At 22.1% G+C, this 18,262-nt stretch overlaps 1 protein-coding gene across 1 annotated transcript in view; it reads left to right on the forward strand.

The window, feature by feature from the left end:
• The window catches only part of LOC102678240 (protein PRRC2C), a 32,220-nt gene that overhangs the window by 4,202 nt on the left and 9,756 nt on the right, over positions 1-18,262 (forward strand). The window contains exons 5-10 of the mRNA XM_006611935.2: positions 451-562; positions 703-1,001; positions 1,081-1,624; positions 1,750-2,412; positions 12,112-12,446; positions 12,650-14,389. Coding sequence (XP_006611998.2) covers positions 451-562; positions 703-1,001; positions 1,081-1,624; positions 1,750-2,412; positions 12,112-12,446; positions 12,650-14,389 — 3,693 coding nt within the window. The remainder of the gene's footprint in view (positions 1-450; positions 563-702; positions 1,002-1,080; positions 1,625-1,749; positions 2,413-12,111; positions 12,447-12,649; positions 14,390-18,262) is intronic.

Below are 18,262 nucleotides of genomic sequence, written 5' to 3' on the forward strand. Positions count from 1 at the left end.
AAATAAAAATTAAATTTATTATTTCATTATTAAAAATTTAAAAACAAAATATATAAAATAAAATATATAAAATATATAATTAAAAATAACATATATAAAACTAAATTTTTAAAAAAAACTTAAATATTATATTTAAAATTAATAAATATTTCAAGATTCCAATATTATAAAATATATTCTGCAAACGGAATATTATTTATATAATGTGATAATTATGAGCATAAAATATGAAAATATATAATATATTAGAAAATTGTATATTTGATTTATAAAAAAAATTATTTTTTTTTAAATATTATCAATGAGAATTACTAACTTATAGTTTTTTTTAATAGATAAAATTTATAATGTATTATTCCTAATTTTATTAGTTATAAATCTTAAATTAAAAAATGATAAAATATTGAATTAACAATCACGTGATCATAATGAAGTTTGATGTGTTGATATTCAGGAACTGCAGCAGGAGTCCAACAACAATCACATCAACAGCAGCAACAACAAACAACAAATCGGGAATTAAGTGCACAATATGGACCTGGTCCAAGTTTACGACCCCAAAGTACGATTATATATAAATTATATTAAAAATTGTATTATTATACAATTTATAATATACAATGAAAAGATTTTTATATTATATAGTGAAAAGATTAAATATATATTATATATATATATTATATAAAATAAATATTATATTAGCGGAAGGAAGTTGGATACAAGGTGGAAGTCGTACAACCAGTGGTGCAGGAATAGGAACTACTGGTTCTGGAAGTGGGAATTCAGGGGTCCAGGCCCCCCCTTTAAATATCACTGGACCGGTAGGAGGACATACCGATTTATCTGGAGGCAGTCGACAGAACTTGGTCCAGTCTCCCAATATGGGTATGGCCCAGGCAGGCCCTCCTCATAATTCTTCAAACAGTCAAAATGCTTTAAGTTCTAATTCTCACCAAGTTGGTCCAAATCTACATCATTACAGAGGACTTATTCCTCCATTTGTAAGTTTTGCTTATACATTTTATCTATATTATCTATATTTTAGATAATTAACTATAAATGTATTAAATACACATACAGATGTACAGAGGGAACTTTTCTGGTGGATTTCCTTCTCAATTTCCGACAAACACAAGTTCTAGTGGGCCTAGACCTCGGTTCAATTATCCCTCAGAACGATTTCCTCCTCCATCTGTTCGTCAACAAGAACGCGAGCGCGTTCCCGAAGAAGAAATTATTACACGACCAATTATTAAAGAAGAAGATCTTACTCGAATGGACGATATTTCTCGTGATGCTGGCTGGGCAGCACATGATGATATTGATTATAATCAAAAACTTACCTTTAGTGACGATGAACCTGATCCTGAACCTTCGAAGAAAGATGAAAAAAAGGACAATAAGGAAGAAAAAATAGAGGAAAATTCAACAGATGACAAAGAAAAAACAAGAGATAACCGTGATAATCGTGATAATCACGATAATCGAGATTTGAAGGAATCCCGAGATCAAGCTACTCATCGTTCATGGACTCAGAGTTCTTTATCCCGTGATTATCGTGGTTCCAACGGGTCTGGTAGTTATAGCGGTCAGTCACAACTGCATTCGGTGCATTCTTTGAGAGGTCAGAACATTTACGTGACTTAGGTGCAAATCTATAGAGTTGAATTCATTTTCATTCATACCAGTTATGTATTGTGTTATATCTCATAAGTTTGTTCATGACATTCGTCTTCACTTTGAAAACAGGTGTAGAAGATGATGAAGCGTGGAACGAGAGACGCAGACTAAAAGTTGTTGAAGTAGCATCTGCTGTTGAACGCGCTCGACAACGGAAAGAAGAAGAAGAAAAACGATATCAGGAATCGACTAGACAAGCGGCAGCTAAAAAATTGCAAGATTTAGAACAAAAGTTAAAAGAGAAACAAGCTAATGAATCAAAAGGTTTAATAAGTGTTCCACCAGTACCGATTCCAGTTCCTGAATGGGAACGAGAAAAAGAAAATAGAGAACGAGAACGATCTGAAGGAAAAGATGAAAAATCTATAAATATACGTGAATTGCGTGAAAGTAGAGATGGTCCAAAAGACAACAGAGATTCGCGTGATCAATTATTATCTGATTTTCGACAAACAGATCGACAAAATTTTACAAGACAAGATAGTAATCGTAATGAACGTGAAAGAGAGCGAGATCGCGATCAAAGGGATATCAGAGATCGTGAGCTACATGCTTCATTTTCTCGATATTATAAAACCAATTTACCACCTCGATTTCAAAAACAACAGGCAGAAAAAATTAATGCTGGTCTTAATCGAGTTTCTCCTAATACTGAAAGATCAACTAGCCAATCCGTTCCATTCTCTCAGCAGTATGATCCTGGTAGATGGGTTCATAATCACAGTTCTTTAAGTAAGTGCAATTTTAGTGATATTCGTTTCTTCTTTTTTTAATAGTTATTTGGTGCTAACTTAAATAGCTATAATCAATGAAAGGAATATAGTGAAGTCATATATATATAATCATATTTAATCAGGTATTAAAGCATATTTGGTAACTTCGTTTAAAATTAGATGTCAATTTGTTTTTTATATGATGTACAATTCTTTTAATATGTAGTATTGTTTTTTAATTTATACAAAATATTAATATATTCGTGGAACATCTTTGAAAGATTGATTTTAAAATCAAAACAAACAAAAATTTATATATAAAAATATTGGTTAAAATTAAGTCATAAGTAATTGAAGTTTGCATTAGATGAAACGAGATAAATAAAAGAAGAATATTATACTGTTATCTTGCTTTATGTCTCGCTTTATTTAATTTACTTAGCTTATATTGTTTATAATTTAATAAATGAGATTTAACCGATATTTTTATATATCAACATTTATTTGTTTTGACTTCTAGACTTTTCAAATATTCCACAAATATATTAACATCCTATAGATTCCACTATATCACTTCTACTAACTATATACAAATTATGCATGCATAATCATATTTAGTACTGCCTCATTAACTATCGCAGAGAAATGTAACAATTATCATGCTAGATAAATATTTCGAGAATTATGAATGTTAATTCTTGATTTCTGAATTCATTCATCTCTTGAATTAAGAAACATGAAATGTAATAGAAAAGTTATTCTTATAATATTTGTTTTTTTTAATTATTACTTTATTATTATTAATTATTGAATTATTATTAAATATAATAATTCAATTTTATTCAAATTATTCAATTTAATATTATTTTCATTGAACAAATCTTAAACATATTAAAACATATTAAACACTTTTATTAAAGTATAGAAATTTTATTTTTGTTTTGTTTTGATTTATTATTAAGATAAGTTAAGGTAAATTACGATTGTGCATTAAAGATAATACTGCTTCATTTAAGCAGTTTCAAAAATTTTTGAAATTGAAATATTTGACAATTAACAAGGCATTACTATATATTTTTATTATATAGTACTTACTTTTACATATATTTACAAATATATTTCGTTACAAATATACTCGCATACAAAATTAAAGAAATATTAAATTTTTATTAAAATATGATTAATTTAAACTATTATATTTTATGAAAAAAAAAATGTAAAATAATTTTTGTTTATTTTAAAAGATGAAATCTTTACTTTTACATTCCTAAATGTAATCTTTCTAAAAATTCTTTTTTATTGCAAAACTGAAAAATGAAGCTGAAGTTAACTTTTTTCTATGATTTTTTTTTTATATGTTCTTATTATAATTTAAATGAAAAGTTGATTGTTGGCATTGAAATTTATTATATAATAATATATAATATATAATAATAATAATAATATATAAATTAAGATTGGCATTGAATTTTATTATCAGATTGCGGTAAAACTTATATCTCGTATAGTATAGTATATTTGTTTAATGTGCATATATACGTGTTTAATATATTGTATTTTTAATTATTGTATTTTATATTGTATTTTAAATTTCATTAGAGTCTAGAGTCATTTGAATTTTTAAAAAAATAATTTCAGTTTCGCATTTTGTTTTGCAATAAAAAAGAATTGAAAAAATCAAGAAGTAAAAATAGAATTTTAAAATCAATCCAAGTAAATTGTTATACAATTTTTTTTCACAGAATTATAAAAGTTTAAATATTAATCATTTTTCGGCGAAAATTTTACATATGAATATATAAAGTGTTAATATATTTGTGAAATTTTTTTGCAGAATCAATTCTAAAAACCAAAACAAACAAAAATTGATATATAATTAAGATTTGTTAGTCTTTATTTATTAAGTTATAAGCATTTGAAGTAAAACATTAGATGAAGCAAAATAAAAGTAGAATGAGACTAAATATCTTTATATCGCCATCATATTTTGTTCTTTATCTATGAAATTAAATTGCTTATAACCTAATAAATAAGCCTTAATTGATATTTTTATATTATATATCAAATGTATTTGTTTTAATTTTTATATTTGTTTTAATTTCTAAAATAGAGTTTTTTAAGATATCCGAACATATTAATATTCAGTATACAAGTGTGTTTAGATGAAGAGAGAAGAAAATTAGTAGAAATAATGAGTAGAAAATTTAAGAAATGATTTTAAAAACCAAAATGAGACAAAAATGAAGAATTTTATTTAATATTTTATTTTTTAATTATTGAAAATTAAATGTGAAAAATTTTTTAGGCATTTCTTTAACACAAATAATTTTTTTAGGTATTTCTTTAACACAAATAAAAAATAGTGGAATTATAGTAATTTTCAAATTCAATAACAGATTATCGATAGTTTATCTTAGAAAAAAAAAAATAAATACATATAGTGCGATCATTTATAAAAAAAACTTAAATATTTATTTATTTAAAATCATAGAATTTATTTAAAATTCATTCGACTTATCTATTTTGCCGAAATCTATGAGAATTAAAATCAAATGAAATTTTTGTATTTTTTATTTTTTTCTCATTTTGATTTTTCACGTCATTTAGAATCATTCTTTAAATTTTTTACCTATTTCATCTGAACACCACCATATCTATATGATGTTAAAAGATATGCAGGATATATTTGAAGGATCAATTCTAGACATTAAAATAATAAAAATGTTGATATACAATGTATTCATGTTTTCAGCGTTTTTTTTTTTTTTGTGTAAGCAGTAGATTTTAGATAAAAAAAAAGCAAAAGTTTTATCATTTTTTATATATAACATTTTTTATGATAATCAGATTAAATATTTTAAATTTATAATAGTTGTGAAATGACAATTTCATAATTTTTTTAGATTGATACATTTCTTTTTATTCGATTATATAGCGTCGAATTAAATTCAATAATCTATCATGATTAATATATTTTAATATATAATAATGGGAAAAAAATAAAAATATTGGATTTTTTGCAGTTTATTCGTTAACAAATTTTCAATAACGAATAAATTATAAGAATTTTTGATATTTGAAAACTGATTTTCATCCATTGAAGGCACATTAATTTTCATGAAATTGATATAACGAGTCATGATCGTTCACTGAATTCGTAGCCGTTATCATGAAATATAAAAGAAATATTAGTATTAATTTAAAAAAAGTCATAACATTATTATTTTATTAAATTTTATTGTAAATTTAAAAAATATATTCTGCTCATCATGTTGCATATAAAAAATAATGATGAAACTTTTAACTTCTCATTACTATTTTTTTTTTAAATTTAGTGCTTGCAAAAAAAATATTAATAACTGAACATTTTATATAAACTTATTTTTTAATAAGCAATTTAATTTTGCATTAAATACACTTTTTAGATATATGTCTGATTCGGCTATTCGAACGATAGAAAATATTTAATAATAGAATATAAAAATAATATATTTTAATAATATATTCTAGAATTATGTAAGATTTCTGAATTAAACATTTTTGAAATGACTTATATATATTAATTCAAATATACAATTAACTATATTTTAATAAAAACCAAAAAATTACAATTAAACAAAAAAATTATATGTTGTTGAGAAATTCTTTAAACATAAGCATTCTGAGATAACATCGTAGAGAAATAATCTATTTCTTCAATTACATTACATTATATTATCTTATTTATTGATATTAGACGCTCAAATAATATATATAATTATTTTTATAAAATATTTTAGAATAATTTTAGAATAATCGAATGCATTTCTTTCAAAGGATTTTTTTTAAATTAGGCATAATATATATATTATTATAAAAAAAATTTACGGTATTTTTTGATATAGTTATAAAATTTTTAATTCAATTAACTTTTATTCAATATCATACTTTTATACTGAATTATTTCAATGTGCCATACTTCATAAAAAATTATAGATAAATTTTTTATATTATATTTAGTCTATTTATTCATAAAAATCCATGAGTCAAAATCTTTGACATGATTTAATTATTGGAACAACAGATTGTCAATCGTGAAATATTTTTCTGCGTGAAAATTATTTCTGATAAATAAAAATTAGATCTTGCTTTCAAAGATGGATGAAATAGAATTTTTTAATTTGATAAGATAAACGATATTATACTTATAATCTTATAATCTTCAATATTTATTTCAAATTTTTTGAAAATTTAATTTAAAATAAAAATAATAGTTGTTTCGTAAACGATTTAGATTGCCTATGAAAAATACAAAAAATATACTTATCCAGAGTTAATTAGCTAGAATTAGCAATAATTTGAATAAAATAAATGATATTTTTTTATTATTTTGTTGAAATGATATACATATTAAAAAAAAGTTATTCATGCAAAATTAAAATATATATCGATAAAAACTTATTTTATATATGTAGAAAGTAAATTGACAAATATTTTTAATCATATTTTATTATTATTTCTAGAACTAATTTTTAAATCATATATTTTGTATTTTATATCATTTTAATGAATTTTCAATAAACGATATAATATATTCTTAAAAAGCCATATTATTTTAAAATATTAAAATTTAAAAAAAAAACTAATATTTAATAGAAAATAAAAAGAAACAGATTGTATATTGATTATTTGAATGTATATAAAATATAAAATGACTGATCGATTAAAAATACCAAATATCAATATTGTGATTATCTAAAAGATCCTATTAAGTTTATATATTTCAACTTATATATCCATTATACAAGTTTAATGAAGCAAATCATGTTGTCAAATTATGTTACCATATAAAATTTTCCATTTATAACAAGTTTGAGCACAGATTCGCAAAATGCAATAATAAAATAAAAATATAACGATCCAATATAATGAGGCTTAAAAGACCGAAATTATAATCAAAATTACAATAATAAATATTAAGTACAAGATTAATATCTCTATTATTATAACTTCATTCATAATAATTTCGATTCTGAAGACTCTGAAAATTCTGGAATACTCAAATTTGCTATAAATATGAATAGAACTAAATAGTGATATTAGTGATATTAGTATATTTTGAATGCTGTATATATTTGTCATGATGTAACTGATATAAATAATAGAAATGCGATTGCATATTAATGCACATGATTTATTATAGATTTATATAAAAAGATAAAATTTAATATAATAGTAGCAAGAATTTTATTTCGAAAACTATGAATTTGTGGTAGATATCAAATTATAAATATCATTCTTAAAGCATAAGTTCGATCAAGCTATCGTATGCATTTTCATACCCAAAAAATTTTATTTTCAATTTTTAGTTATAATTAATTAAAAATAATAATTAAAAATGATCACTAATTACGAAAATATATTAATACATATATTATCTAAAATATGACTATGTTCTATCATATCATTTAATTTTTTAAGAAAAGTTATTAACTGCAGTAAAAATTAAATATCGAAGTAATTTCCTGGATTTTTATCAATTTATATCTGATTTATAGAAATTTCAATTGCGTATTTTTAAAAAGAAATCTGAAAGAAATGCGAATTTAAATTTCTATTTTCAGTACAATTTCTATTTTCAGTACATTTCTAGTTTCAGTACAATCAGAAAAAAAAAATAAGATAATATAGATTAATATAAATATTGAATAAAAAAAATTCGAAATTATTTATTAATTACTTATAAATCTTGAGAGTTCTTCTAAATCTTTCTAAGATTTAGAAATCTTGACAGTTTCTATATTTCTTCTATAATAGAATCAAATCGAACATATAAAAAATAAATAAGAAAGTTTGAAAATTAAAAATTGGAGAATAAAAAAATAAATATGCATATATTATATCAATCTATATTATTGATATAATATTTTTATTACTTTAATAAAAATCTTTTTTTTTTTTTACTTATTGTTCTTTTCTATATCTGATTTGATTTTGTAAGTAAAATAATAAATATTCCATTTTATTTATTTACTTCAAAACTATTCCTTCAAAAAAATATTTTAAATAGAACTTATTTGTTTTCAAAAGGGAAGTAATTTAATAAATTTGTCTATACATGGATATGTGTAAAATATATATAGATCAATATTATTTTCTTAACAAGGAAAAATTCAATAGAGTATTATTTGATAAATAGAGTTTGTTTTTTATATAATAAATTTTACAAATTTCAAATTATATATCAAATTAACATTTTTTAATTAATATTTTTTCAATATAAATAAGTTAATACTTTTTTGTAAAAAATAAAATGCATCGATTAATGCATCAAAAATTATAATTCTTAAATTATAATAATAATCTTTATATATCTTTCATGCATCTGTATATAAACAAACTATACTAAATTATTTCTCTTCCGGATATGTTTCTATTTGAAACATTTTTTTTTAATAACGAATAATTTTAAAGATAATTTCATTTATTGAATAGAATGAGATAAATTGTATACGTATAATGAAGAAGCGAGAATATAACAGTAACAGTCAAGATTTTAAAAAAAGATAATCATGCAATAAAAAAAATATTTTTATAATTTTCATTCTTTTAATTCTTTCGATTAAAATAAATTCAAATACAACGTTAAAATAATTTTATTAATAAGTAATTTTCTTTCGTTCTTTTGAAATGTCATTTTTTAAATATCAGTACTTGATGTTTATCTTTTTTAATTATATTTTTTTTCATTTCGTTGAGATAAAAATAGAATTTTTCGAATCAATAGTCGAAAATAAAATTTTCTTATTCTATTAATTTTAATTTTATTAATTTTTTAATTGAAAATTTAATGGTTTACTATTATATTATTACGATATTATTGTACCATTAAAATGCAGTTTTATTTGTATATTTATCTAATATTATAATCTAAAAAAAAACAAAATTTTACTACTATATTTGAAGATTTACTTATGTTATACTGTCTGCATACAGATATGTAAAATAAAATTGTTTATAATTTTAAAAATGAACATTTATCATTTTTATATATCAATTTATTGTTTAGAATCGATCCTCTAAAGATATATCTTGTGTATATGATGTATGTATATTAAAAGATGTATATTAAGATGTGAATTAAAATCAATTTATTTAAATATTTTTAATAATAATGACAAATATTTTATATTATTATTCTTTGAAATTATTAAATTTTTATTTGAAATATTATTAATTATCGAAATAGAATTTGATCGATTTCAGTGACCTTGAAATATGTTGGCAAAATCTGGCAAAATATTCCGAAGTTTTTCTCTGTTAATCTCCTATCAATCTTCAGAAAAAAAATATTCTTGACACTATATATTTAATATTACATATTTTTTAGGGCTTATGTTCGGATTTGAATTAGATTTGGATTAATTTAAATTAATTTGAATTTATAAAATCTGAGAAATATTCAATTTATGATTTAGCGAAGTAAGGCCTACATTACATCGATACATTTAGCTTAAGTTTTGATTACAATTAATGAGAGAAGCAGAACTTTTCAACAAATTGATTATATTTATTGTTATATATATGAAAAATATAAATATTTTAACTATAATAATCTTAAGATACATTAAATTTTTAACATTTGTATAATCATATTTTAATCCAATCAAAACTTAATTTAATAAAATTTAATAAAAGATAATCTTATAATTTGTCTTGAAAGTCCTGATTCATCTTCCATGAAATAGTATTTAGATAAAAATAATTAGATAAAAATCGTGATCGCTATGAGATTGTCTTCGTTATAGAACTAAACTATAATATAATTTAACTTAAATTTAATATTTTAATTTATAAAGTGTCAGAAAAATATATAATATTAATGAAATATAATATTATCTTTTAGTAATAAACAATGAACGATGACTAAAACCTAATTGAGAGAATGGCCTCTACATATATTAAAGTCATTGGAATTGATCCCTTGAACTATATAATTACTTATAAATGATATTAAAAATATTCTTGCTATTATTTCAAAAAAGTTCTTCAAACCAAGCAGCAGTTATATATAAGGAAAAGATGTTTAAAATGTTATGAAAAGATGTTTAAAATGACCTTAACAACATATGTCATTGAAATCAGTGAGGTGTATCTTATTTTTAATAATTATTATATCTTTTAGTATTAACAACAATTTTCAAAATATTTAAATCTTACATTCTATATATGTATTTTCAATATAAGTATATTATATATACTTATACATGTATATACATTCTTATATTGGAAAAATATATGGATTATTTACAAATATTTGTTGTACTACAAGAGATTGAATTGTAATTTGAGGGATTTAAATTTTTAAAATCTTTAATATATTTTTATTTTAGCATATACAATCCAAAAATAGCTCTTAATAGAATTCAATGATTCAAAATTGATCTATATGTAATTTCCCATTTTTAAAAATTTTTTAATGACTGATTGAACTCTTAACTGATTTAACTCTTGAATTCTTAAAACATTTAAAGGATTAAAATATCATTCAAATTAACTTTAGATAAAAAATTCCTGATTAAAAATTTATATGATAAAATTAATATTATAATATACAAGATATTCTATTATTCACAATGTAAAAGATAGATTTTTCATGAAAAAATAAATTTAAAAAAAAATTTTTTTTCATTTAAGATTTTGTTTTCATGTTTGAATATTTTTTGAGTATAAAAATTTACTAATTTGCGATTGGATATAAATTAACTATCAATAAAATTTTATTTTATATGTGAAAATAATTACAAAATATACAAAAATATAGAAAATATATAATAATATAGAAAAATATAGAATAAATTTTTTTCATTTAAAAATTAATTTTTTAAAAAATTTTGAAAAATTTTAAAATATATAATTGATTCCTTGATTATGTATTATCTTCAATTTTTATTTTCTCAAGAACTTAAGTAATCAAATTTTTTTTTTTCTTTTCGATTTACTTTTATGAATCTATCTAACTATTATTAATATAACAGAACAATACATATATAAACTATATAAATATTTATTCAATAGAGATACATTATTATAAATTTATATTTTATAAAAAATATACAAAATTATCATCATGATATTATTCTCGAATTCAATCATAATAAAATTTAAATTACGTTAGATTTTAATTTCTATCATTATAAGATGGTTATAAGCTATACCATATAATATAATTCAATTTGCCTACATTATCGTACAATTTGAATTTTTTCGGAAATCAATTTGAATTTAGTGCATATTGTTGTTTTTATTTTAAAAAAAATTTGATGAAAATATAATACATTTCTATATAATTCTATATAATACAATTCTATATAATTAGAAAAATTTTAAAAAATTTGCATGAAAATATGTTTTGAATCATTGATAATTAAATGATAAAGACTTATCATTTTCAGATTCTAAATACTGAAATTTATGAAAATATAAAAAAGCTTACAAATTTAAGCTTACAAATTAGTTTTTTTTCTTCATAAAATTAAAGTGATTAAAGAATTTATAATTAATATTTTCATTTTGAATAATATTTTTCAGTTTGAAATAATATTTTTTATTGTTTCCATTTATATATAAAAAAATTCCTTTTATTATATTCAATGTAACTTGTAGACAACAATGGAAACATCACATGCTGCATCACAATATTGAAATAGAACAGATTCAAATATTTTCATTTCAATAGATGATGATCGAACTCCATCTCGAGATTATCGTGGCTCTCTACTTCGAGATGATCGATATCGTCATTCTACACATCGATCTTATGACATACGCAAAACAGGCGGATATTATGATGAATATACTCGCAATTGTAGAGATCACGATTATGATGATAGACATTCTCGTGATTCTTGGGAACGCGAAAGATATTTTGATGATAATAAGGATCGAGAGTTAAAGGATAACACAGAATCTAGAGATATCAGGGAGACTCGAGATATTCGTGATAATCGTAATGCTAGAGATGTGAGAGAAAGAGATAATAAGGATAAAAAGGATTACGATAATTATTTAAAGGTATATATTTTTTATTATTTTCTATATCATTTTGTTAATTTATTATTATGATATTTATTATGATATAATAAATATAATGATATTTAATTAAATTTTCGAAATTTATGATTATTTGTAACATTTGTTTATTTGACAATGTATTAATAATATAATGAATGTCTATATGTTATATTTTTTTAAATATATTTTATATTTATTTATAGGATCCCTTTGATGATCGTAATCGTGATCGTGATCGTGATCGTGATCGTGATCGTGATCGTGAACGTGAACGTGAACGTGAACGAGAACGAGAACGAGAACGAGAACGAGAACGTGAACGAGAACGAGATCGAGATCGAGATCGAGATCGAGATCGAGATCGAGATTGTGATCAAAGAGAAAGATCGGAGAGTTCAGAATGGCGCGAAGAACGTATCATTCAAGACAGAATAATCGATAATCGTCGCGATACCCAGAGAGAAGAACGAATAGAACGCAATGAACGTCCACAGAGACCAGATTCTCGCGATAGTCGTGCTTCTCGAGAATCGAAAACATCTTTACGAGATGAAGATTCACATAAATTACGAGATTGTACTTCGTGGGTAAATGAAGTTGCCGATTACGAAGAAAATAAACGTGATGCGTATCATGAAGATATTCGAGAAAGAGAACGAGAAAAAGAAAGAAGGCAACCACTAGGACCTGTAACTAAAGAAAGAATTGAGGCGGATGAATTAAAAAATGAGAAACGTAATTTAACTCAATTAAAACGAGCAAGTTCTGATCAAGACAAAAAAGATCAAGTTAAAGAACCTTCTTTAGAGATAAAAAAAGAAATAGATGTTTGGAATAGAAAAATTGATCGAGTTAATGAAAATAATAGAATAATAGAAAGAGGTGATAATTCTCCAAAAGCATGGGCGGATGCTATTTCTCCAACGTTTGAAAAAGAAGAAGAAAAAACTTTGGAACCTATTAAAAACGATAAAGACTCGGAGGATTTAAAGCAAAACTTTGATAAATTAAATTTAGATAAAAGAGAAGATACATTGAGTGAAGACGTAATAATAGAACAACAAGTGAAAGAAGAAAAACGAGAAAAAAATATTCGAAACAGAACTAGCAGTGGCGGATCAAGTTCGAGAGTGCGAGATTCTCGAGGTGGTCGTCAATGGGGAAGCACATACAGTGTATATGCTCGAGGTTGGCGTGGTCCAGAAACAAGAGGACGAAGGGGTGGTCCTAGAACTGCCGCTAGACCAGCTTCTGCTAGAAGTGGTTCCTATGGACATACAGATTCAGAAAATAGTGCCGATGAAATATCTGGTTCGACCGAATCTGGTAAAGAAGAAAAGAAATCGGTTAGATCACCAAAGCCTAGTCAAAAAACAGAAAAAGAAGAACGCAATCGTGAAGTAATAATATCTAATCGAGATGAAAAACGAACCGATTATTGTCAATCACAACGTAATGAAAAACGAACTTATGATAATAAAGTGAGTCGTGAAGGTTTTGCACCTTCGGGTGAACCATCTCGTCGTGGCCGAGGAGGCAGTTTTCGAATTCGAAGCACAACTACTACTGGTAATCGTATGGAAGGATATGGACCTCCATCTTGTAAGAGTCCTTTTTCTTCTGAACGTAATATTGATGAAAAACAAAATTCTGAAAAATTGCGACAAAATCCTTCAACACCTACTCCAGAAAAAGAAATAAATTCTTTGATATCATCACAAAACGAATCTACTGATGATAAAATTATAGCGAAACAACAAGCACTTACTGCTGGAATAACTGGAAAACGTGCGAAATCTCCGAATCAACAATCTCAACAAACTCAACAATCTTGTAATAAACAAGATGGAAATCATACAAGCAACAATGTTTCTTCTCAAAAGATACAAGTTATAAGAAAAGATGAATCACGCTCAAAAAGAACTCGTAGTGGAAGCAGAAGGGTAAGTTTTTCGAATAATAACAAAAAATTCAATTTTCCCTTTCTTTCTTCTTTTATTCCTTCATTCTTTCTCATTTTATAATTAAATAAGAGTACTTGCTCTTAATCAAACATTTAAATCTTTATAATATCAATTATATGAATTATAATTAAATACAAAGTAAAATACGATTACTCTAACTCAACATTTTTTTATTGTAATTGTCAAAAATAATATTAGATAAGAGAATAAATATATTATATTATAAATATATTATTCAACCATATATTTAAAAAAATTATATTTTTTAAAAGTTTTGCATATGTATTAATTACTTTATATGCATATCTTGAGTTTTTATCTTTATTCCTTATATAGAAAAAATATTGCTTAAACTTGATTCTGAGATTCTCTTTTTTTGATATTTAATTCAAAAAGAAAATAATTAAATTTTTTTACATTCTAAATTAAGAATGAACATGTAATAGATAATAAAATAGTGAAATTATGTAAAAATTTATTTTTGAAATTATAATAAAAATACGATGTTTGGAATATATCTATATCCTACTGGTTATGAAAGTTAAAAAAGATAAATTTAAAAAAAAATTATTATTATAAATTATTATTATTATATTATTATTATAAATTATTATAACAAATTACAATTATTACAAAATAATTATAATAAAAAAGAATATTTATATATAAAAAAGAATAATTATAATATAAATTGATTCATATTCTTTTTATCACTCGTATAAATATAGAGAATGAAAATAGTTCTCAAAGAAATAAAAAATATAATGAAAAATAACATTTCCTTCAATGTTTCTGGAACTATCCATACAATATACAACAAAATAATTATAGAAGAATTATATATTTTTTAATAACGAAAGTTAAAAAATAGATATTAAAAAATAGTTAAAATTTTGAGGATTAAATAGACATTTAAAATTTATTAATAATACAGTCGTATCGGATTAAGGCATATCCGAATTAATATATTATACCAAAACTTTTTTATTAATAACTTAAAAATTAATAAAAATCTGAAGTTAAAATTTTATATTTATAATTTTATATCTTCTTTTCTTTCTTTTCTTTTCTCTCAAAATTTTAATTCATTTGACTAAGGGATGCATATTACATACAATGTAATATAATCTTGTAATATATGATGATCAATGTAATATACAATGTGCATAAGATCTTGCGAACATGCTTTCAATTTAGTTAATAATCAAAGATATAAGATCAAAGATAATATCTCCATTATAGAATAATAACTAGATAATAATCAAATTTTAAACTATGGTAATAATTCTCTATATCTTTTTTCAATTATAAATGAAATATCATACATATATATCATTATAATAACATGAAAATCATATTTATTTTCAGATTACATATTTCTTTATTTAACTTATTTTAACATATATAAAGTTATGATTTACACACTTACAATAAAATTATTTTTACAACGACAAAAAAATTTAAAATTTGATTATTTTTAGTATTTCATTTTTAACAATTTGAAATCATGCCTTTCGTTGTTTATCTTTAGAAACGGATACAAATTTTTTTTGTATGTACTAATTCAATTATTTCATTATTTCATTGTGGAATTAAATATCATTTATAATTTTTTTTTTATAAACTTCCATTATATTTATTAAATTTAAAATTAGAAAATAATTTTGAAAAATGAAAGAATTATTATTATTCATATATAAAGACATTTTTCTTCAGATATATTCGGTACGGTAATGAAGACATTAAATTTTTTAATTTTTAATTATTTCTAATTTTTTTATTTTTCGTAATTTTTAAAAAATACGTGTTTAAAATTTTTCCAAAATTCATTAATTATAATTAAAAATATGTATATACAAAATTAAAATTTGTTTTACATGAAATGAAAGTGAGTTTTATTTTCATTATATTGTTATCGTAGCGACATCAAAGATCGCGAAAAATCTATTCTTTAAAACCGTGTATTTATTTGCTTAATATATATAAATATATATATAAATATAATATATATAAATTATATCTCATATTCAACATATTTTCTACGATATATATTGCTTAGATTTGTTTGTGCTCAGTGGCATGTAACCAACACTGCTGTCATGATTTGATTAGACTATGCATTCTATGATTAGTCAGTATTTTTTTTTAATAACTCAACGAATTCAATAATTTAACAAAGATGTAATAATAAATTTTACAAAGGAAAATGCTGTTCTGACGAATTTATAAATTATAAAAACATTAATTTATCAAAAAATATAATTATTTCATTCTTATTTCAGAAATACGAAAGATATAATGGACCAAATAATGATATAGAGCATTTTAAAAATAGTTGTTTACTTGATAAATATTATAAATGATCGGAAATTAATTGGTATCAATATATTCATATTAATTATATGTATTTCAATAGAAATCCACTTAATGCTAATAATTTAGAATTGATACGAATTACATCTTTCACTGGCAATATGAATGTTTTGCTGATTAAAATCGTCTATTAGCTCCTATAATGACAATGAATGTTTATTCATTTCACATTATTATAAAATATATCATGTCTTATTCATATATAAAGACAACTGAAAGTTGTACCTATGTCTGCTGTTGTATTGTGAAATGAACGATAGTTATGAATACATATGTATGCCAAAGCTGATCAGTTGTCGATCAAGTGCGGTGGTATCAAATAGCCAACATTTTTAAAGGAATGCCGCGTATGTTATAATGAAACATTCAATTGCAAAATTTAATTTTCTAACTTTCATCTTATCTTTCTAAAAGTGTATTAAGATTTTTTTATTGTGCTTTAAGATTTTTTTACAACAAATTTCATATTACGACAGTTTTCTCAAATTCCAAAGAATTCATTATTCAAAAATTCCATAAATTTTGATATTATGTTACAATAATCTAATAAAATCACAATTATTAATAATAATAAATAATAATGTAATAATAATGAAGAAAAATAGGATTTAGTTAATAATGATATCCATATTATTGAAAAGATTAAATGAATTAAGCAATTATATTAAATGAAATTATTATAATATATGAAATATGAATATATTATAATATAATGAATATTAAATGAAAGAAGCAAAACATTTCTAATTCTTTCCAGATTTACAAAACAATTTTTTTTTTTATATAAATATTTTATATATAAAAGATATTTCATTACAAAATATTTTGTTCGAAATATGTCATGTCAGACATCGCACCGAAGGAGTTAAATTAATAAAAAAAATTAGATTAATTTGTCGATTTGAATGATTTCTTTTTATATATATGAAAAACGATCGATTTTTGAGTTACTATATGCTGACTACTATAGGCAAAACATATATTTGCATTGTAACATATATTTCTTATTGTATATTTTAACATAGTCATATTTTTATTTAATTCAACTATCATAAAAAATAACATTATTATTATATTAAAATTATCTTCTAATAAATTATTATTAATTAAACAAAATAATAATGCTCTTATAGTTATAATTATGAAAAATAGCTTTGACAAATTTGAATAGTGATAATAAATATTTACAATAATTAGCAATACAATATAATTAAATTTAACTTAAATTTAGATTTTTAACATTTGAAAGTTATTTTAATTTCATTTTTTTTTACAAGATATATGTTTAAATTCTAAACTTTTTAGCATTTGTTTAGATTAATATTAAATTATTTGTCGCATAATTACTTTAAAAATGACACCATATCGATGATCTTGATCTTAACATATATCAAAGATTATTCTAAATATTTTTTCTTATAATTTTAGCGATTTCTTATAGTTTTCGAAATTTCCAAAAAATAGTTATTATTTGATTAT

This window comes from Apis dorsata, unplaced genomic scaffold (assembly GCF_000469605.1).
Source record: "Apis dorsata unplaced genomic scaffold, Apis dorsata 1.3 scaffold_94, whole genome shotgun sequence".
In the NCBI taxonomy this organism is placed as follows: domain Eukaryota; kingdom Metazoa; phylum Arthropoda; class Insecta; order Hymenoptera; family Apidae; genus Apis; species Apis dorsata.